At 44.8% G+C, this 13,941-nt stretch overlaps 1 protein-coding gene across 8 annotated transcripts; it reads right to left on the bottom strand.

Moving 5' to 3' along the window:
* Positions 1–559: 559 nt before the first annotated feature.
* On the bottom strand, positions 560–13,472 carry LOC120657464 (flocculation protein FLO11-like). 8 transcript variants are annotated; one of them, XM_039935771.1, is made up of 12 exons: positions 13,278–13,472; positions 12,604–12,662; positions 11,522–12,465; positions 11,072–11,184; positions 10,759–10,992; positions 10,454–10,688; positions 4,125–7,980; positions 3,249–3,368; positions 2,643–2,759; positions 2,332–2,421; positions 2,043–2,150; positions 560–1,159 (listed from the first exon to the last, which is right to left on the bottom strand). In XM_039935771.1, the coding sequence occupies exons 7-12, from the start codon at positions 7,899–7,901 to the stop codon at positions 1,112–1,114; spliced, it is 4,260 nt and encodes a 1,419-aa protein (XP_039791705.1). In that variant the 5' UTR covers positions 7,902–7,980; positions 10,454–10,688; positions 10,759–10,992; positions 11,072–11,184; positions 11,522–12,465; positions 12,604–12,662; positions 13,278–13,472; the 3' UTR covers positions 560–1,111. The 8 variants fall into 8 exon arrangements, with proteins under 8 accessions (XP_039791705.1, XP_039791706.1, XP_039791707.1 ...); XM_039935772.1 differs by having other exon boundaries at positions 10,454–10,521; positions 10,623–10,688; positions 11,522–12,662; positions 13,278–13,434; XM_039935773.1 differs by having other exon boundaries at positions 10,454–10,537; positions 10,623–10,688; positions 11,522–12,662; positions 13,278–13,416.
* Between the last annotated feature and the right edge of the window lie 469 nt (positions 13,473–13,941).

Below are 13,941 nucleotides of genomic sequence, written 5' to 3'. Positions count from 1 at the left end.
TGGAGGCCAATCCAGTAAAGCAAACACATACTTTATCTTAGTTTCCTTCATCGGATACCTCCAACGCTGATCATAATCTACCGAAAGTGGCAGCGCCACGAACACGCAACAAAAGTCACTCTGAATGATGGTTGCATCGAAGGTATGACCAATGGCATAGTATACAGCCAAAGTCAAAAGATGAAGATGTCCTCGCATCGCAGAAATAAAAGAAATCAGAGAAAATGCGCTGCAACCATCATGCGCCCCACACCTCTAAAGAGCGGCAGAAAATTAGTGGCAGGAGCTAGCCATCAGCCTAAGCAACGCGCCATGATGCCGTCAGGCCTGTTACCAGTCCGTTCTCTGGGGACCAGATTACGTTCAGCTATCAGGATCAGGGCCAGGGGTCATGCAACGCACGATTCGCCCATGCGCTGAAGGCGACCACAAGTCTCAGACTGTCTGCATGTCCAGCGGCATAGCATAGCACATGCACATGAAAGCAATGGCAAAAACAACTTGCTGCAAGCTAATGACACGGCATGAAAAGGCAATAAGTTTCCATCAGAGATTCAGAGTGAGTAGAGAAGAACAAAATGTAGCATTCTCCTGATAGGACATGTAGTAATTACAAGTGTTAGCAATGAAGTGAGTATCTTAAACCTGTCAACTACTCTATAATGCTAGGTTAGAAGTTGTGGTTGCCCCCCTTGCTTCGATTGGGAACCAGTAGTAAGTATCTGTTTTTTTTACTGAAGTCTCTAATTCCTAGGATGATGTCAATCTAAGGAACATCTAAAGACATTACATTGAAGGACAGATAACAGCTAACTTTACAAATTACAACAAGCTTTCAGTTTTTTGCACATCGACATGCATAAAGACCACATTGGCAGCCTCGTCAATCCATGATTTCGTGTTGCTTCACTTCTCTTCCATGTAAGTTGTACAAAAAGAAAAGAACACGGGGGAGCAGGAATGAAATATGGGGCTAGCTAATAAGTGAAAAAAGAAAGGGGGGAAAAGGAAAATGACATCAAAGATACACATATGCACCGTACAGTTACTGAAACTAATGAATGGTGTTTACCTCTATCTTCCTAGTTAGACATACAGGACCTTAACCTGTTCACTCTGTTTGTTGTATGAGCTGTGTCCTTAGGCTGGACTCTTGAACCTGCTCAGAGGAAGATGAATATTAATTTAAGCCAAGCATCAAACCACATTATTTCTTTTTTGTATAGTGATATATTATGATTGCAGCTTGATGCTTGGAACTCAGAAGAATCTGAGTCATGATCACTGTCTACTGGAGGACAAAGGAACTTGTTCTATACTTCACACCAGAAAACAGTAGGACTATGGTTTTCAGAATTGTTCGCTCAGAAAAACAAACATGTGTATTCTCTAGGGGTGTAAATTGGTGACCCTTAGGTGCACTTCCAACCCTCTTTAGTTCAAATATTTGTACTACTTCTCCAATTTGAAGTCCTATTTTAGAGAAGTGCACCCCTAATATTTGTACTACTACTCCAATTTGAAGTCCAATTTGCAACCCTAATATTCCCACAAAGCTGAACTGCTTCTCATGACACTTATGCCATATTCCTGCATTCTAAACATATCCTAAACATGTTGATTGCCAGATGCAAGAAAAAGAATCATGTTACATTTTTTTACATGGCAACGAAATAGTAAATAGATGCAATTATCTGCTCAGAAGGCATTACAAAAAGATAGAGGATGCCCTGAAATAGGGTAACGTTTATTGTAGTGCACCCAGATCAGATGAAAATATTGCCAGCGACTCGGCGACAGTATTATTTCTTTTTAAAAGAAGAATATTGTTTCGAGCCGAAGTGGAAAGGTTTCATACCACAGTTGTTTTACTGAGTAACTAGCATAATTATACTTGCAGAATTATTTTTGTTCATATTACATAATATTGTGCACAGGTAATTATTACTAATTAGATGGAAGGCCCTTTTTATTCTTTGTACCGCTAAGCTCCCCAAAACAAAAGAACTGAGAATGACAGAAAATAAAAACCAAGATTGTACCTGTAGTGCTGCTGCTGTTGCCAAGAGTTCTCTGTACTCATTAAGTAAGGTACTTTCTTTAGCAGCAACAGCTGAAAGTTCTGCAACCAGAGTGTGTGTACCCTGTAACTGCACATCACAAATCAATGGTTAGACCTGAAGGTCATTGTTCCTAGCTGTGAATGTCTAATATCCACAATATGTATTGGCAATTTATAAACAAGTCTACACAGTGTATCAAACTATAAATCACAATCACAACCACCAGGTAGAAGTAGAAGGTAGAAGTAAAAGGACCTTTCAAACTAACCTTTGATAGCAAATGGCAAATGGATGATCCCATTGCTTGCATGATGTCAACTGCTGAACTGACAGCATTCTTAACAGTAAGTACATCGGCCTGCAAGAAAGAACATAACAGCACAATAAGCATCAGTTTCACATTTGCTAAAACAATAAAAAGTAGTTCTTAGTGAGAAGCTGAGAAATTAATTAGCATGTCGTAACTTGCAATTTTCCCAGGAGTCATTATTTCTAAGTATTTGCTCCAATTTTGAGAGAACTTCATGAGATCTATTTTTTACTTTTATTTTGTTTTTTAAAAAAGAGAATTGTTGACACCTTAGCTCCTCCTGAAACTGGTAGACGCAATGTGCTTGCTTTAAGAGCTGCAGTTGCGCTGGATAAAGAAGAAGAATGCTCTGTTTGCAGTGCTGCCCAGCTGTCGAGGTAATCCATCTAAATCATGATAATAAAAAGATGCAACAATAAAGGCTCGATAATAAGATAGCAAAAATTAGTAAATGCATTTTTATGAAAAACAAAAGGCTGTCCGGCAAATTGGTTCAAGAATATCTACTGAACATATGGCACATATGAGTCCAAAAGGTGCTGGTAGCTCACTTATAAGGAAGGTAATTCCACAAACAAAGAAAAACATCTTTGGAAAACAACATATCTAAACTGAAAAAAATATGGTAACAAAATTTTACATTTGTTCTCTTATATTTTCCGAAGAGGTGGTTGGATGGAGGTACTTAGTCATCTTTTAAATACAACATTGCATCTTGAGTTATTCTATGAATCCTTCTGCATTCAGGCAGACTGCCTTAATGTAACCATCAAAACCAAAAGTGCATGCATGATCATGATGATCAAATAGATCTAATTCTGCCCAGATAGCATGAACCACACATATACAAATGCGAAAAGAAAAAAAGATCTTACTTGCTCCTTCAATACTATCCCCAATTTGACCTCTTGCCGTAGTCTTTGTACATAGCTCCTTTTCATAACCATAGAGTCACACATCCTTGAGTTAGCATCCCACACACTGTATAGCATAGTCTGCTTCAAATGAATTAAAAAAAGTAAGAAATAAACTCATGTTTTTTATGGCTTGACCACATATTAGGACGAGGGCAATAAAGTCTTGTGTTTAGAAAAAAGAAGGCATAGTCTGCCTGAAATAAAAAACAAAGTAATAAAGTAACTCATGTCATTTACGGCTTGACTACATACTAGAATGAGGTTAATAAAGAAAAAAAGTATCTTGGGTTTATAAAGAAAACTTTACACATATTAGAATGAGGTACCACACAGTGTTCTAAAAAACGTTTTTAAACGTAGTTTAATCTTGATTAAACGCTGAACGGTGGCCAAGCGTTGCGTTTAATCACAGTGTCATTTAATCACAACACACGTTTAATCATGTTCAATCTACGTTTAATCACAAAAAACTCTAAACCATAGGCAAGTGTTCGCCTAGCGTCTAGTGTTTTTTAGAACCTTGGTACCACATCATCGGAAGATCTTGGGTTTGCACAAAACACTCCTTGCAATTACCCCCACTTCCTTAATACAAGATAAACACCTAGTTGGGGGCTGATACTACACATACAGGAACAAGGATACAACAGAATAAAAAATAAGAAGATGTTGGTTATATACAAACAGTATTATTGCTTCTTTTTTTAACTTCCAACAACCTAACAGGATATGGGATAACAAGGATATGGGAAAATTAAAATGCAAGATGAATGGAAAGTTTAGCACTAATGCTATCAGAAATCTAATGGGAAGAAATAATGACATGGAATTTACCTCAGCACTCATTTTCTGAATTGATAGCATTTCATCAACATAAGCATTGGTAAAACGCCATTGTAAGTTCCTATTATGCAGGAGGCGCAACTGATGGGCATCTTCCAAGTGTGCTGGGCTCTTCTTCCCTCGTGTAGCATCACCAATGTAGCTTAGAATAGAAGAGGCCGAATCAGATCTGACAGAACTACATGGTGAGACAGGTGTTGAGGGCCTAGTCCTCGATGGGCTTGGTAATCTCCTAGAGGCAAATGATGTTATTGATGAAGCATTGGATGGTGATGAAGGGCGTATTAGAACACGAGAAGGTGAAGACGATGTCCTAGCTAACTGCTTTGGAGGTGTAAATTTTTCTGAATTATTTGAAGGAGCATCTGGACTTGAACTAGCATTCTCCTCTTGACTTTCACTTCCATCAACAGAAGCAGGGCTCTCAACATCACCTGACAAAACTTCAGGGACTTTTACTTTTTTATAAGCAAGAGGCATTTTCCTTGGTGAAGCTCTGGATGATTGCACAGTTGAAGAAATTTGCTGTCTGATTTTATCTGTTAGATCCATGCTTCTTGACATTGCATTAGCACCATCAGGTCCTAGCACTCTTCTTGTACAAACCACTCGTGAAGGAACCATCAAAGATATTTGTCCATTACATTTATCAGAAAAATCCATACTCTTTGACATTACATTAGCACTGTCAGATCTCGCTGTTCTTCTTGGTGACATTCCACGTAATGGAACTGAAACTGTCATAGGTTTCTTATCTTTCTCAGTAAAATCCATGCTTTTAGATATAGTATCAATGCAATCGGATGCAAGTCGCCTTCTTGGAGAAGCACCTCGAGATGGAATCTTCACCGAGATTGCTCTGGTACCCTTTTGAGCTGCATCAACATTCTCTGATGTATTCTTAACGTCATCAATAACAGGTCTGCTCGGTGATCTCTCCTGAGATGCAATGGATGACGAGACTGCACCTGTACCTATGTCAGTAGAATCCATCCTTCCTGGATCATCGCCATCACCACCATCTTGAATTGGCACAGTAATTTTCTCAGTGACATCTATGCCTTTTACTAGAGCATCAGTTTCATGGTGTTTACTGTCTGAAGTGCAGTCAGATACAGTTGATGAGATTTCCACATCTTTTGATAGGGTATTAACACCATCAGATTGAAGCCTACTGTTTTGCGGAGTCTGACATGATGCACTTGATGAGCTGGATGGTGTGCTGTCTTTTTCAGCAAAATTCACGCCTGTTGATGTGGCATTAGAGGCAGATCTGCTTCTGGGAGAAACCCCTCGTAAAGCAGCTGATGAGGAAGATGGTCTACAGTTTGTATCAGCAAATTCTGTGCTCTTCAATATAGCATTGACACCATCAGAGGTCAGCCGCTTTCTTGGCGAAACCCCCCGTGATGCCATTGATGAGGTTGAAGGTCTGATACTTTTTTCAGAAAAGTCGGTGCTCTTTGATATAGACTCTATACCGTCAGAGGCGAGCCGTCTTCTTGGTGAAACCCCTCGTGCCGCAGCTGACACCGTGACGGGTTTGTTACTATTTTCTACAAGATCAAAGCTCTTTGATATCACATTGACACCATCTGAGGCAAGCCGTCCCCTTGGTGAAACCCCTCGTGCTGCAGCTGACATGGTGAAAGGTTTGTTACTGTTTTCAAAAAGGTCCATGTTCTTTGAGATCAGATTGACACCATCTGAGGCGAGCCGTCTTCTTGGTGAAAGCCCTCGTGCTGCAGCTGACATGGTGACAGGTTTGTTACTGTTTTCAACAAGATCCATGCTCTTTGAGATCACATTGACACCATCTGAGGCAAGTCGTCTTCTTGGTGAAAACCCTCGTATTGCAGCTGAGGAGGTGGTTGGTCTGGTATCTTTCTCAACAACATCGATACTCTTTGATATAGTTTCAACACCATGAGAGGAAAGCCGTCTTAATGTTGAGACCCCTCTAGGTGCAACTGAAGAGGATACAGTTCCAGAATCCTTTTCAGTGAAGTTGATTCTTTCTGAAGTGGTGTTGCTGGCATCAGATGCAAGCCTGCGTCGTGGTGACATACCACGTGATGCTGCATATGAGGTTGATGGCCTGTCATGTCTATCAGCAAGATCTGGGCGTTTTGATACAGTGGCAACTCCATCAGAGGCTAATTGAGGTCTTGTTGAAATCCCTCTTGATGCCGCTGAAGAGGTTAATGGTCTGTTAGCATTATCATCAAAGTCCATGCATTTGGTTACAGCACCGATGCCATCAGAAGCAAGCCTTCTTCGTGGAGAAATCCTGCGTGATGCAGAAGATGAGGTGGATGGTCTGTTATCCTTTCCAGAAAAATCTGTGCTCCTTAATATAGCATCGACACCATCAGAGGCAAGTCTTCTCCTTGGAGAAACCCCTCGAGATGGAATTGACGAGCTGACTACTCTGCTGTCCTTTTCAACGAAATCCATATTTCTCACAATATCATTAACACCATCAGAAGCGAGTCGCCTTCTTGGTGAAGTCCCTCTTGATGAAGCTGGTCTCCTATCTTTCTCAGGGAAATCAACACTTTTCGATAGAGTACCAATGCCACCAGAACTTGTTCTTCTAGGTGAAAATCCTCTTGATGAAGACAGGTTCGTAATGGGTTCATTTAGTCTCTCGGATGATTTTGTGGTAGTCTGCGATGCAGCATTAGACACACTTGATACCGACACACTTGGTGAAATGCTGGGTGATGAACCTGATGCGGAGAGTGTACTGTTATCATTTTCAGTAAGATCCATGCTCTCTGATGCAGCTGTTCTTATTGGTGACGCCCTTCTTGATGAAATAGTCACTGATGCAGGTTTGCGATCTTTACCAACACTGGTGCTTTTGGACACATCATTTGCATCACTGAGAGCAGCTGATCTTCTTGGTGAACCCCCTCGTGATGACACTGACGAAGAGACCAGGCGGTCAATTTTATCAGCAAGATCATTACTTCTTGACAATGCATTTGCAGCAGAGGACAGTGTTGTTCTCTTTGGTGAAACCCCTCGTGATGGAACTGATGGAAAAGCAGACCTACTAATCTTATCTGTCAGATCCATGCTCTTAGACATTGCGATAGCAGACACCCTGCCCCCCATCATAGCAGGCCAGCGATGCTGATCAATCACCTTGGAATGTGGATTCTCCGGTTGCTCAGGGTTAGCTCTCCCTCTCGATGGACTCCTCTTCCTATCAGCTGGAGCTGCATCCCTCATCTTGGCCTGATCTGCAGAAGAGCTGCTAGTGATCCTTTTCCCCTTTGATTCGAGCTGGAAAGAAGAAGACAGACTCCGCATTGAAGGCCACAACCCATCAGGCGCCCGGCTACCAGACAACTTCCTTGGAGCACTTTGCGTTTCTGAAACGGCATCACGCACCGGCGTCGACGAGCTGGACGATGAGGACGACGGGCTGGAAGGCGCAGACGATGGCGACGTCGGGGCAGAGATCCTGGACGGGGTAGTCGGCCGCGACCCGCCAGAAGATGGCCTCGACGGAGTCGCCGGCCGCCGTTCGGTGGACTGAGACCTCTTCGCCTGTGACCCAGCCGACGTCGGGGACGACGCCCGACTAGCATTAGGCGACGGGTGCCTCCGTGGAGTAGTAGGGGCCGCTGCTGGCATCGCGGCTACCCTGCGCTTCACCGCGCCATCACTGTGGCCATTAGCATAATTCTTCTCCGCCGGCAGCTCAGATTTCGGCAGCAGCACTGCTCCTGGCGCCTGGATTTCGCAGGCGTCCATCCGCACACCCACCGGCTGGACTCAAATCCACCCGCATTGATAGCGCACGGAGCCACCACCAATCTACCACCCGTCCAACCTGCCAACACAGCAACAACACGAGCAGCAATCCAATGTCAGCACACATACACAACCCGTCTCGCAAAACAAGACAATTCAGGGGCTCGGAATCACGCAGCAAACGAACCAGATCGAGGACCCGGGCAACGGGATTCGGTAGGTGGAGAGGAGAAAAAGAAAGGGCAGGGACGAAGAAGAAGAAAGGGAGGGAGAGGTGGTGATTTTCTCGAATTCCTCCTTTTCCTATTTATGCCCAGGAATTGAAGCGTCTCTTTCGGGTGTGGGTAGGGGCGAGCGAGCCAGTCATGGCTTGGTCTCCACCTCACGGGAACTCCACGGCCAGCTCCTGCAAGCCAAGTAATGGCGAAGCCAAGCTGCCAGAGATGGTGGGGGGGAGAAACGGGAAGCAGATTAAATGGAGGGTGGGGTGCCCGGTTGCCCAGGCCACCGCGGTTAGGGACGAGGACGACTAACCAGTGGCTTAATTATCATGATTAGTACATGCAAGTCTCCCATTAAAAGTACCGTGCGCTTGTGGTTGCCTGCTCTTGTAGCGAGCATAAACTAATGCAACTGGGAGAGAAAGAGCTTTTCTTAGTGGTAAAAAACAAAGGATGCGAGAGGTAAACCGCTCCCCTGGGCCAGGAGGGAATGTGCCCGTTGGTGCGACTCCAACGGCTAGCCAGGAAGCGGCAGATGGCGGGGCCTCGTCTCGCCGCCGCCGCCGCCGCCGGGCGAAATGGGAAAAGAAATGTGACGCAAATTCAACATCAGCTCGCCGAATTTTTCAACGCAGGCAGCCAGTGGCATTTGAGCATTTTGCTCCAGGTTCTATGGCAAAAGTCGGAAACTCTATACAAGACGGACGGAAAAGAATTCGGCGGTTGGAAGATTCCAAAGGCAAGCAACAACAATCGGTGCGCCCCAGGTGGTCGGAATTGGGAAATCGATGGGTGGAGAAAAAATCGACGGTTTTCTTCTCGAGCTCTGGAGCCGCACCGCACCGGACACGACATGCGTCCAGGGAAACGGCACAGCATCCCGCGAGCTTTCGCCGATTCCAACCGTCCCGACAAGCGATCGAAACAAAAGCAGCTTCGATCCCTGGAAACGATTCCGCGCGGCAGCGACAAATGCCGCCGCCTAGAAAACCAAAAATTAAAGAGGAGCGACACGATCCTGACCTCTGACCTCCTCGGCGCCGGAGAACCCGCGGCACGCCGCCGCCGCCGCGGCGAGCCCTCCCCAATCCGATTTGGGGGCAGGGCTCCGGTCGGGAAGGCTGGAGGAAGCGATCGAGCTGCTGCTGGGGAGGGAGCGCGAGGACGTGGGGGGAAAAGACGACGAGACGATGGGAGAATTGCCACAGCCACGACGGGTCTCGCGGTTCCCCGAGAAAGCATAAGGGGGGAGGAGCTTTTGTTTCCGCGTAGGAGAGGAGTGGGGTAAGATGAAGAATTCTTTTTCTGTAAACAAAAACGGTAATAAATGGAAAAGTTAGCTAATCGGAGGTTAAAAACAAAAAAGCCGGGAATTAACCAATCAGAGGTACAGTTTGCACTTTCCACCTCCCCCTTTCTTTCCCCTTTACTTTTCCTTGATTGCTCCTTGTCCACCGGTGCGCTAATGAAATCATGTCGTGATTTCCTTTTTTTCATAAAAAATGTAAATAGCTTCTCGAAGAGATGAATTACCATTGGGATTGTTTGAGCTAGTGTGATGAGCGAGTGATTAGAGGAACGCCGTCGCAGCAACGGCACGGCACTGCGCCCCAGCAGCGACCACCCCACCTACTGCAATTGTACCAGTGTGTTGCTGTTGGGGAGAAAAGAGAGCCTAATGTCAATGACAAGCACGCCGTTCCCAACATATTTTGCCCCAGTGGGTTCTTGACTCGATTTACAACCTCTTTCACTTAAAGATGAACCTCTTTTATGTTTTTACATTATAGATCACTGCCCATATATACTACTAAAATTTATTACTGCGATCTAACTCTTGGCTGCACTGCCTGTGATTCTGGTGCTTACCATCTTCTATTGTCAGATTTGAGCTTGGACATATGCTAAATTCTAAACAAGTCTCATTTCTATAATAGGATCTGCACCGCGATAAATAACCCATTGGATTGAATACAAATATCGATCAAGTATCAAAGGAGTGTTCCTAATCTAGCACACTAAACGGCCTTACCCAATCTCAATGATAACCAGATAATATCGCCACACCCAACCTAGTGACCTTACACGATTAAGTTTCCACAGCAGCCTTTATGCTCTAGCACCAAATCTGCACTAGCGTCCACAAGCACAGGCTTGCGTGCAAACCTAGCAAGTGAATATCTTGGCAAGCTGTTGCCGCGTCACCTCCACACCAGGCTACACTACATACATATACCGGGACTGCTTGCCGCGACTGGGCTCGCTTGCTCTTCCAATCCAGGTACATAAAGTGAAAGGGGAAAACAGAAAGCAGCAGAGGATTGTACGCACCTCGTCAGCGGGCGAGCAGAGTGCGAAGCAGTTGTAATTGGAGGGGACTGCCGGACAGTTCAGGCCAGCTAAAAAGAGCAGCGGCTGCAAGATGTCAATGGAAAAGTCCCCATGAACCCCACGAGAGACGGTGGCCCGTGGTGGACGGATGGCAGCAGTGGTAACTCACCAGCAATCAACATAGACCGAGATAGTAACTAGTTAGGTGCATCGTCATCGTCCCAGAGATCCACTCCTGTTGCCAACAATGTTTAAATCAGCAGACTCTTCAGTGCTAAACAAGCTATGTGCATGATGTTGCTTACATATATTCCATAGCTTGAAGGCTGTATTTTTGAAGAACGGAACGCGTGAAATTTCATAGATTCCATAGCTTGAAGGCTGTAGTAACAAGATGTGCATGACATTGCTTTGCAGATTCCATCGCTTGTGGGTTTAGTGCATTCACTGATTCGATGCGGACTCCAGCCGTCAGAACGGAACGCGCATTGACTGTTTCAGGAGTGGAAGAAAGCTGATCGCCGAAATGGAAGTCCTGGCTGTACACGAAAAACAGAGCAGGGTATCTCAGGTATAAAGGTAGCCCAGCAGAGACAAATGATTCATACATCAACTTACTGGCTGGTGTATAATGATGACGTCTAACATATGGCAGCTTGAACGCTAGTATCAGATGTGCCCGTTGCCAACACCTTGGCTCACTATCATCAATATTACAGACAGAGCGGCATCTACATCAGAAGGTTAATAAATCAGGAAAGAATGCTGAAACAAGACTGAAACTAGTTTTTTTTTTCGAATACAAAAAGAGGACTGCGTATCATTGTATTAAGAAGAAAAGCAGTTTTTAGTGCAAAATAAAGCCTTGCTGAAAGCTCACGCCAACACAAAAGTGCGAAGAATGCTGAAACAAGACTGAAACTAGTTATTGGCATGTCGTCGATATGACTAATTGAATGCATAAGCTAGAACTTAATATATTAAAAATAAAAGCACCATGTTGCTCCTAAAAATCACTACAACTGATTGAGTCCGTAACAGCAAAAAATCAGAGACGACAAACTTCACCTTTGTAGAACCACCTTACAGAAATATCTCAAATGTGAGTTGTCTGTAACAGGATCCTCTGATAACATGCTCTGTCTACCTGAAGATTTAACAGGCATGGTACAATTTAAAGCCATAAATAGCAGTATTTAATAGCATATCTGCATGGCTTGGAACCATGTAATTGGGACCATCTCCTGCGAAATATGGAAATGTAACTGGGACCATAACATTAAGAAATGGCAAGTAAAGGTGAAGAGATTTCAGGAGAGAACCTGAAGAACTTGAGTAACTGGTCGCAGTTCAGTCTGAAAGAACAGATGATCATTGTCTAGGAAACTGAGAAACTAACTGGTAATGAGATTTTTATGGTTTCCAATCAATAAATCAATCAAATAACAAACTAAAGTATGAAAAGAGCAGCTGGGACGAAGTTATCTGACATTAGTTTATTTACCACTTTTTCCCACACTTTTTCCCCTTCACAAAGGGAGAAGATAAACTAAGAGCTTCTTGACTGTCAAGCCTGATGCCACTTGAGCAAAGAAGGCTAAATGACTGTATTATATACAAATGAAGTGAGAGTAGGTTTATTCAACACAAGATACTGCAGGTCTGTTTAAAATGTAAACATTATCTCCTTAAACATGTCTTTTTTAATACATCTTGGTATAGATTTCTAGGACGTCTGCCATCTTTTCAAAAAAGAAAGATCGCAGGTGTTATGGACTATGGTTACTGGGTACCCACGCAATCATTAGCATAGCATCTAAAACATTGTTATGTGATATCATGAACAGCTAGATAGGCAATAATGGAGACCTGAAGCCTTTTGCTATTCCAACAAACTAGTGCATGTGGGTATGTGTACTTAGTTTCTTCTCAAGAACAGTGAGCTGGGAGGAGCTTGCCAGTTTGTCAGTAAAGTCTTGTATGTTGACACTTGAAGAAGCCTCTTACTCAACCTTTACCGAACACAAGCAAGGCAAATAGTTACTAGAATGCAACGGTTTGTGGTCACGTCTACATTGAAAGCAAAATCTTTAGAAAGACCAACTGACCACCATTCTACATGCCTGTCATAGTCCATAATCTGTGATTACCTGCCTTATCATAAAGCAAACTTTTGCATCCCACTTATACTCTTGAATCCCATGACAGCCTGAAAGACATCATAGTTACTAGCGTTAAGAATAAGTTATAACCAGCAAAAAGGGCAGCTGTGGGACACGTCTACTTGATGAGTAGTAAGCTCGATTGTTTGTACTCTCGAGACATGATAACGGTCACTAACATGCCTAAGTAATACGGGCCTCATGTCATGATTCAACTGAGAGAAAGGGTTCTAAGCACTTGAATATTCGGCTGATATTATACTACTAGAGGATTTGATAAGCAAATCGCCAAATCGGCCTCACTCACTCTTCAATCAGTCCCCTGCTAGGAGATGGAATTTCACACCTCCCTGCAAGCTGCCGCTCCCCCGTGCTCACTGTTCGATTAGCCTGAATAAACTGCTGCGAATGACGGAACATACGGAGTGAAGCCGAAAGCGACGGCGCCAAGTCAGCCTACACGGTGGATCCCAGATACCCAGATCACCTAAACTGCACGGCGGAACCCAAATCATCCGCCATGGCGCCATAAAGAGAACGAATTCAATTCGACATCACTCCCGAACCCTGAATCCCCGCGCCAGGGCCCGCGCGAGATGAACTTCACACCCCCCACGCACTTCAAACCGAACCAACCAATGCACCGGCGTCTCAGGCCTCACCTGTACCCTCCTTGCGGCGGCAGAGTGCTCGTCGGAGGTCGGACTAACCAGTCCCCCGCCCGGATCAGGGCGAAGTCGCCGACACGGTGGCGCATCCTGACCACCAGACGCCGCCAGCCGCTTTGCCCGTCCCCCGCGTCGGCTCGACGGTTTGCTGCGCGCGGAGAAGGCGGCGCGCCACGGGCTGACTCTGTCTCTGCACTCGTCTTGGGCTACTTGAGCGGCCCGTTTTGTGTAAGGGAAATTTTGCGGTAGGACACTGGAGAACGGAGTAATTGGCCAGATCACACTGCCGGACCAAGAATTTGCCCATAGACACTGGAAATTCGTGGTTCTTTGCCCAGACACACCACACGGATTATTTTAATTATTTCTAAGATTTTAGGAGAGAGAAGGTGCGGGAAATATCTAAACTACCCTCGTCTTCAACCTCTGGCTCCTCGCTTGTATTTGCAGTAGCATATTGCTGCCGTCTTTTCTTCTCCAGCGAGGTCTTCTATGGCCTGCGATTTTGTTGTTCATTTTTCCACGCTCGAGAAGAGCAACCGCACGTCTTCAACCTCTATCCGTTAACCAATCACTGGGGATGTGCGCGTGGGGGGTTGGGCAGCTCCGGCCAGGCTGAGCTAGCAGCACGACAGCGTCGGGCGCTCGCCGGCCTGCG

The sequence above is a fragment of the Panicum virgatum genome, chromosome 1N (assembly GCF_016808335.1).
Source record: "Panicum virgatum strain AP13 chromosome 1N, P.virgatum_v5, whole genome shotgun sequence".
NCBI classification, from domain to species: Eukaryota; Viridiplantae; Streptophyta; class Magnoliopsida; order Poales; family Poaceae; genus Panicum; species Panicum virgatum.
Note: the sequence above shows the minus strand (reverse complement) of the source record. Positions and strands in the feature narration are given on the sequence as shown.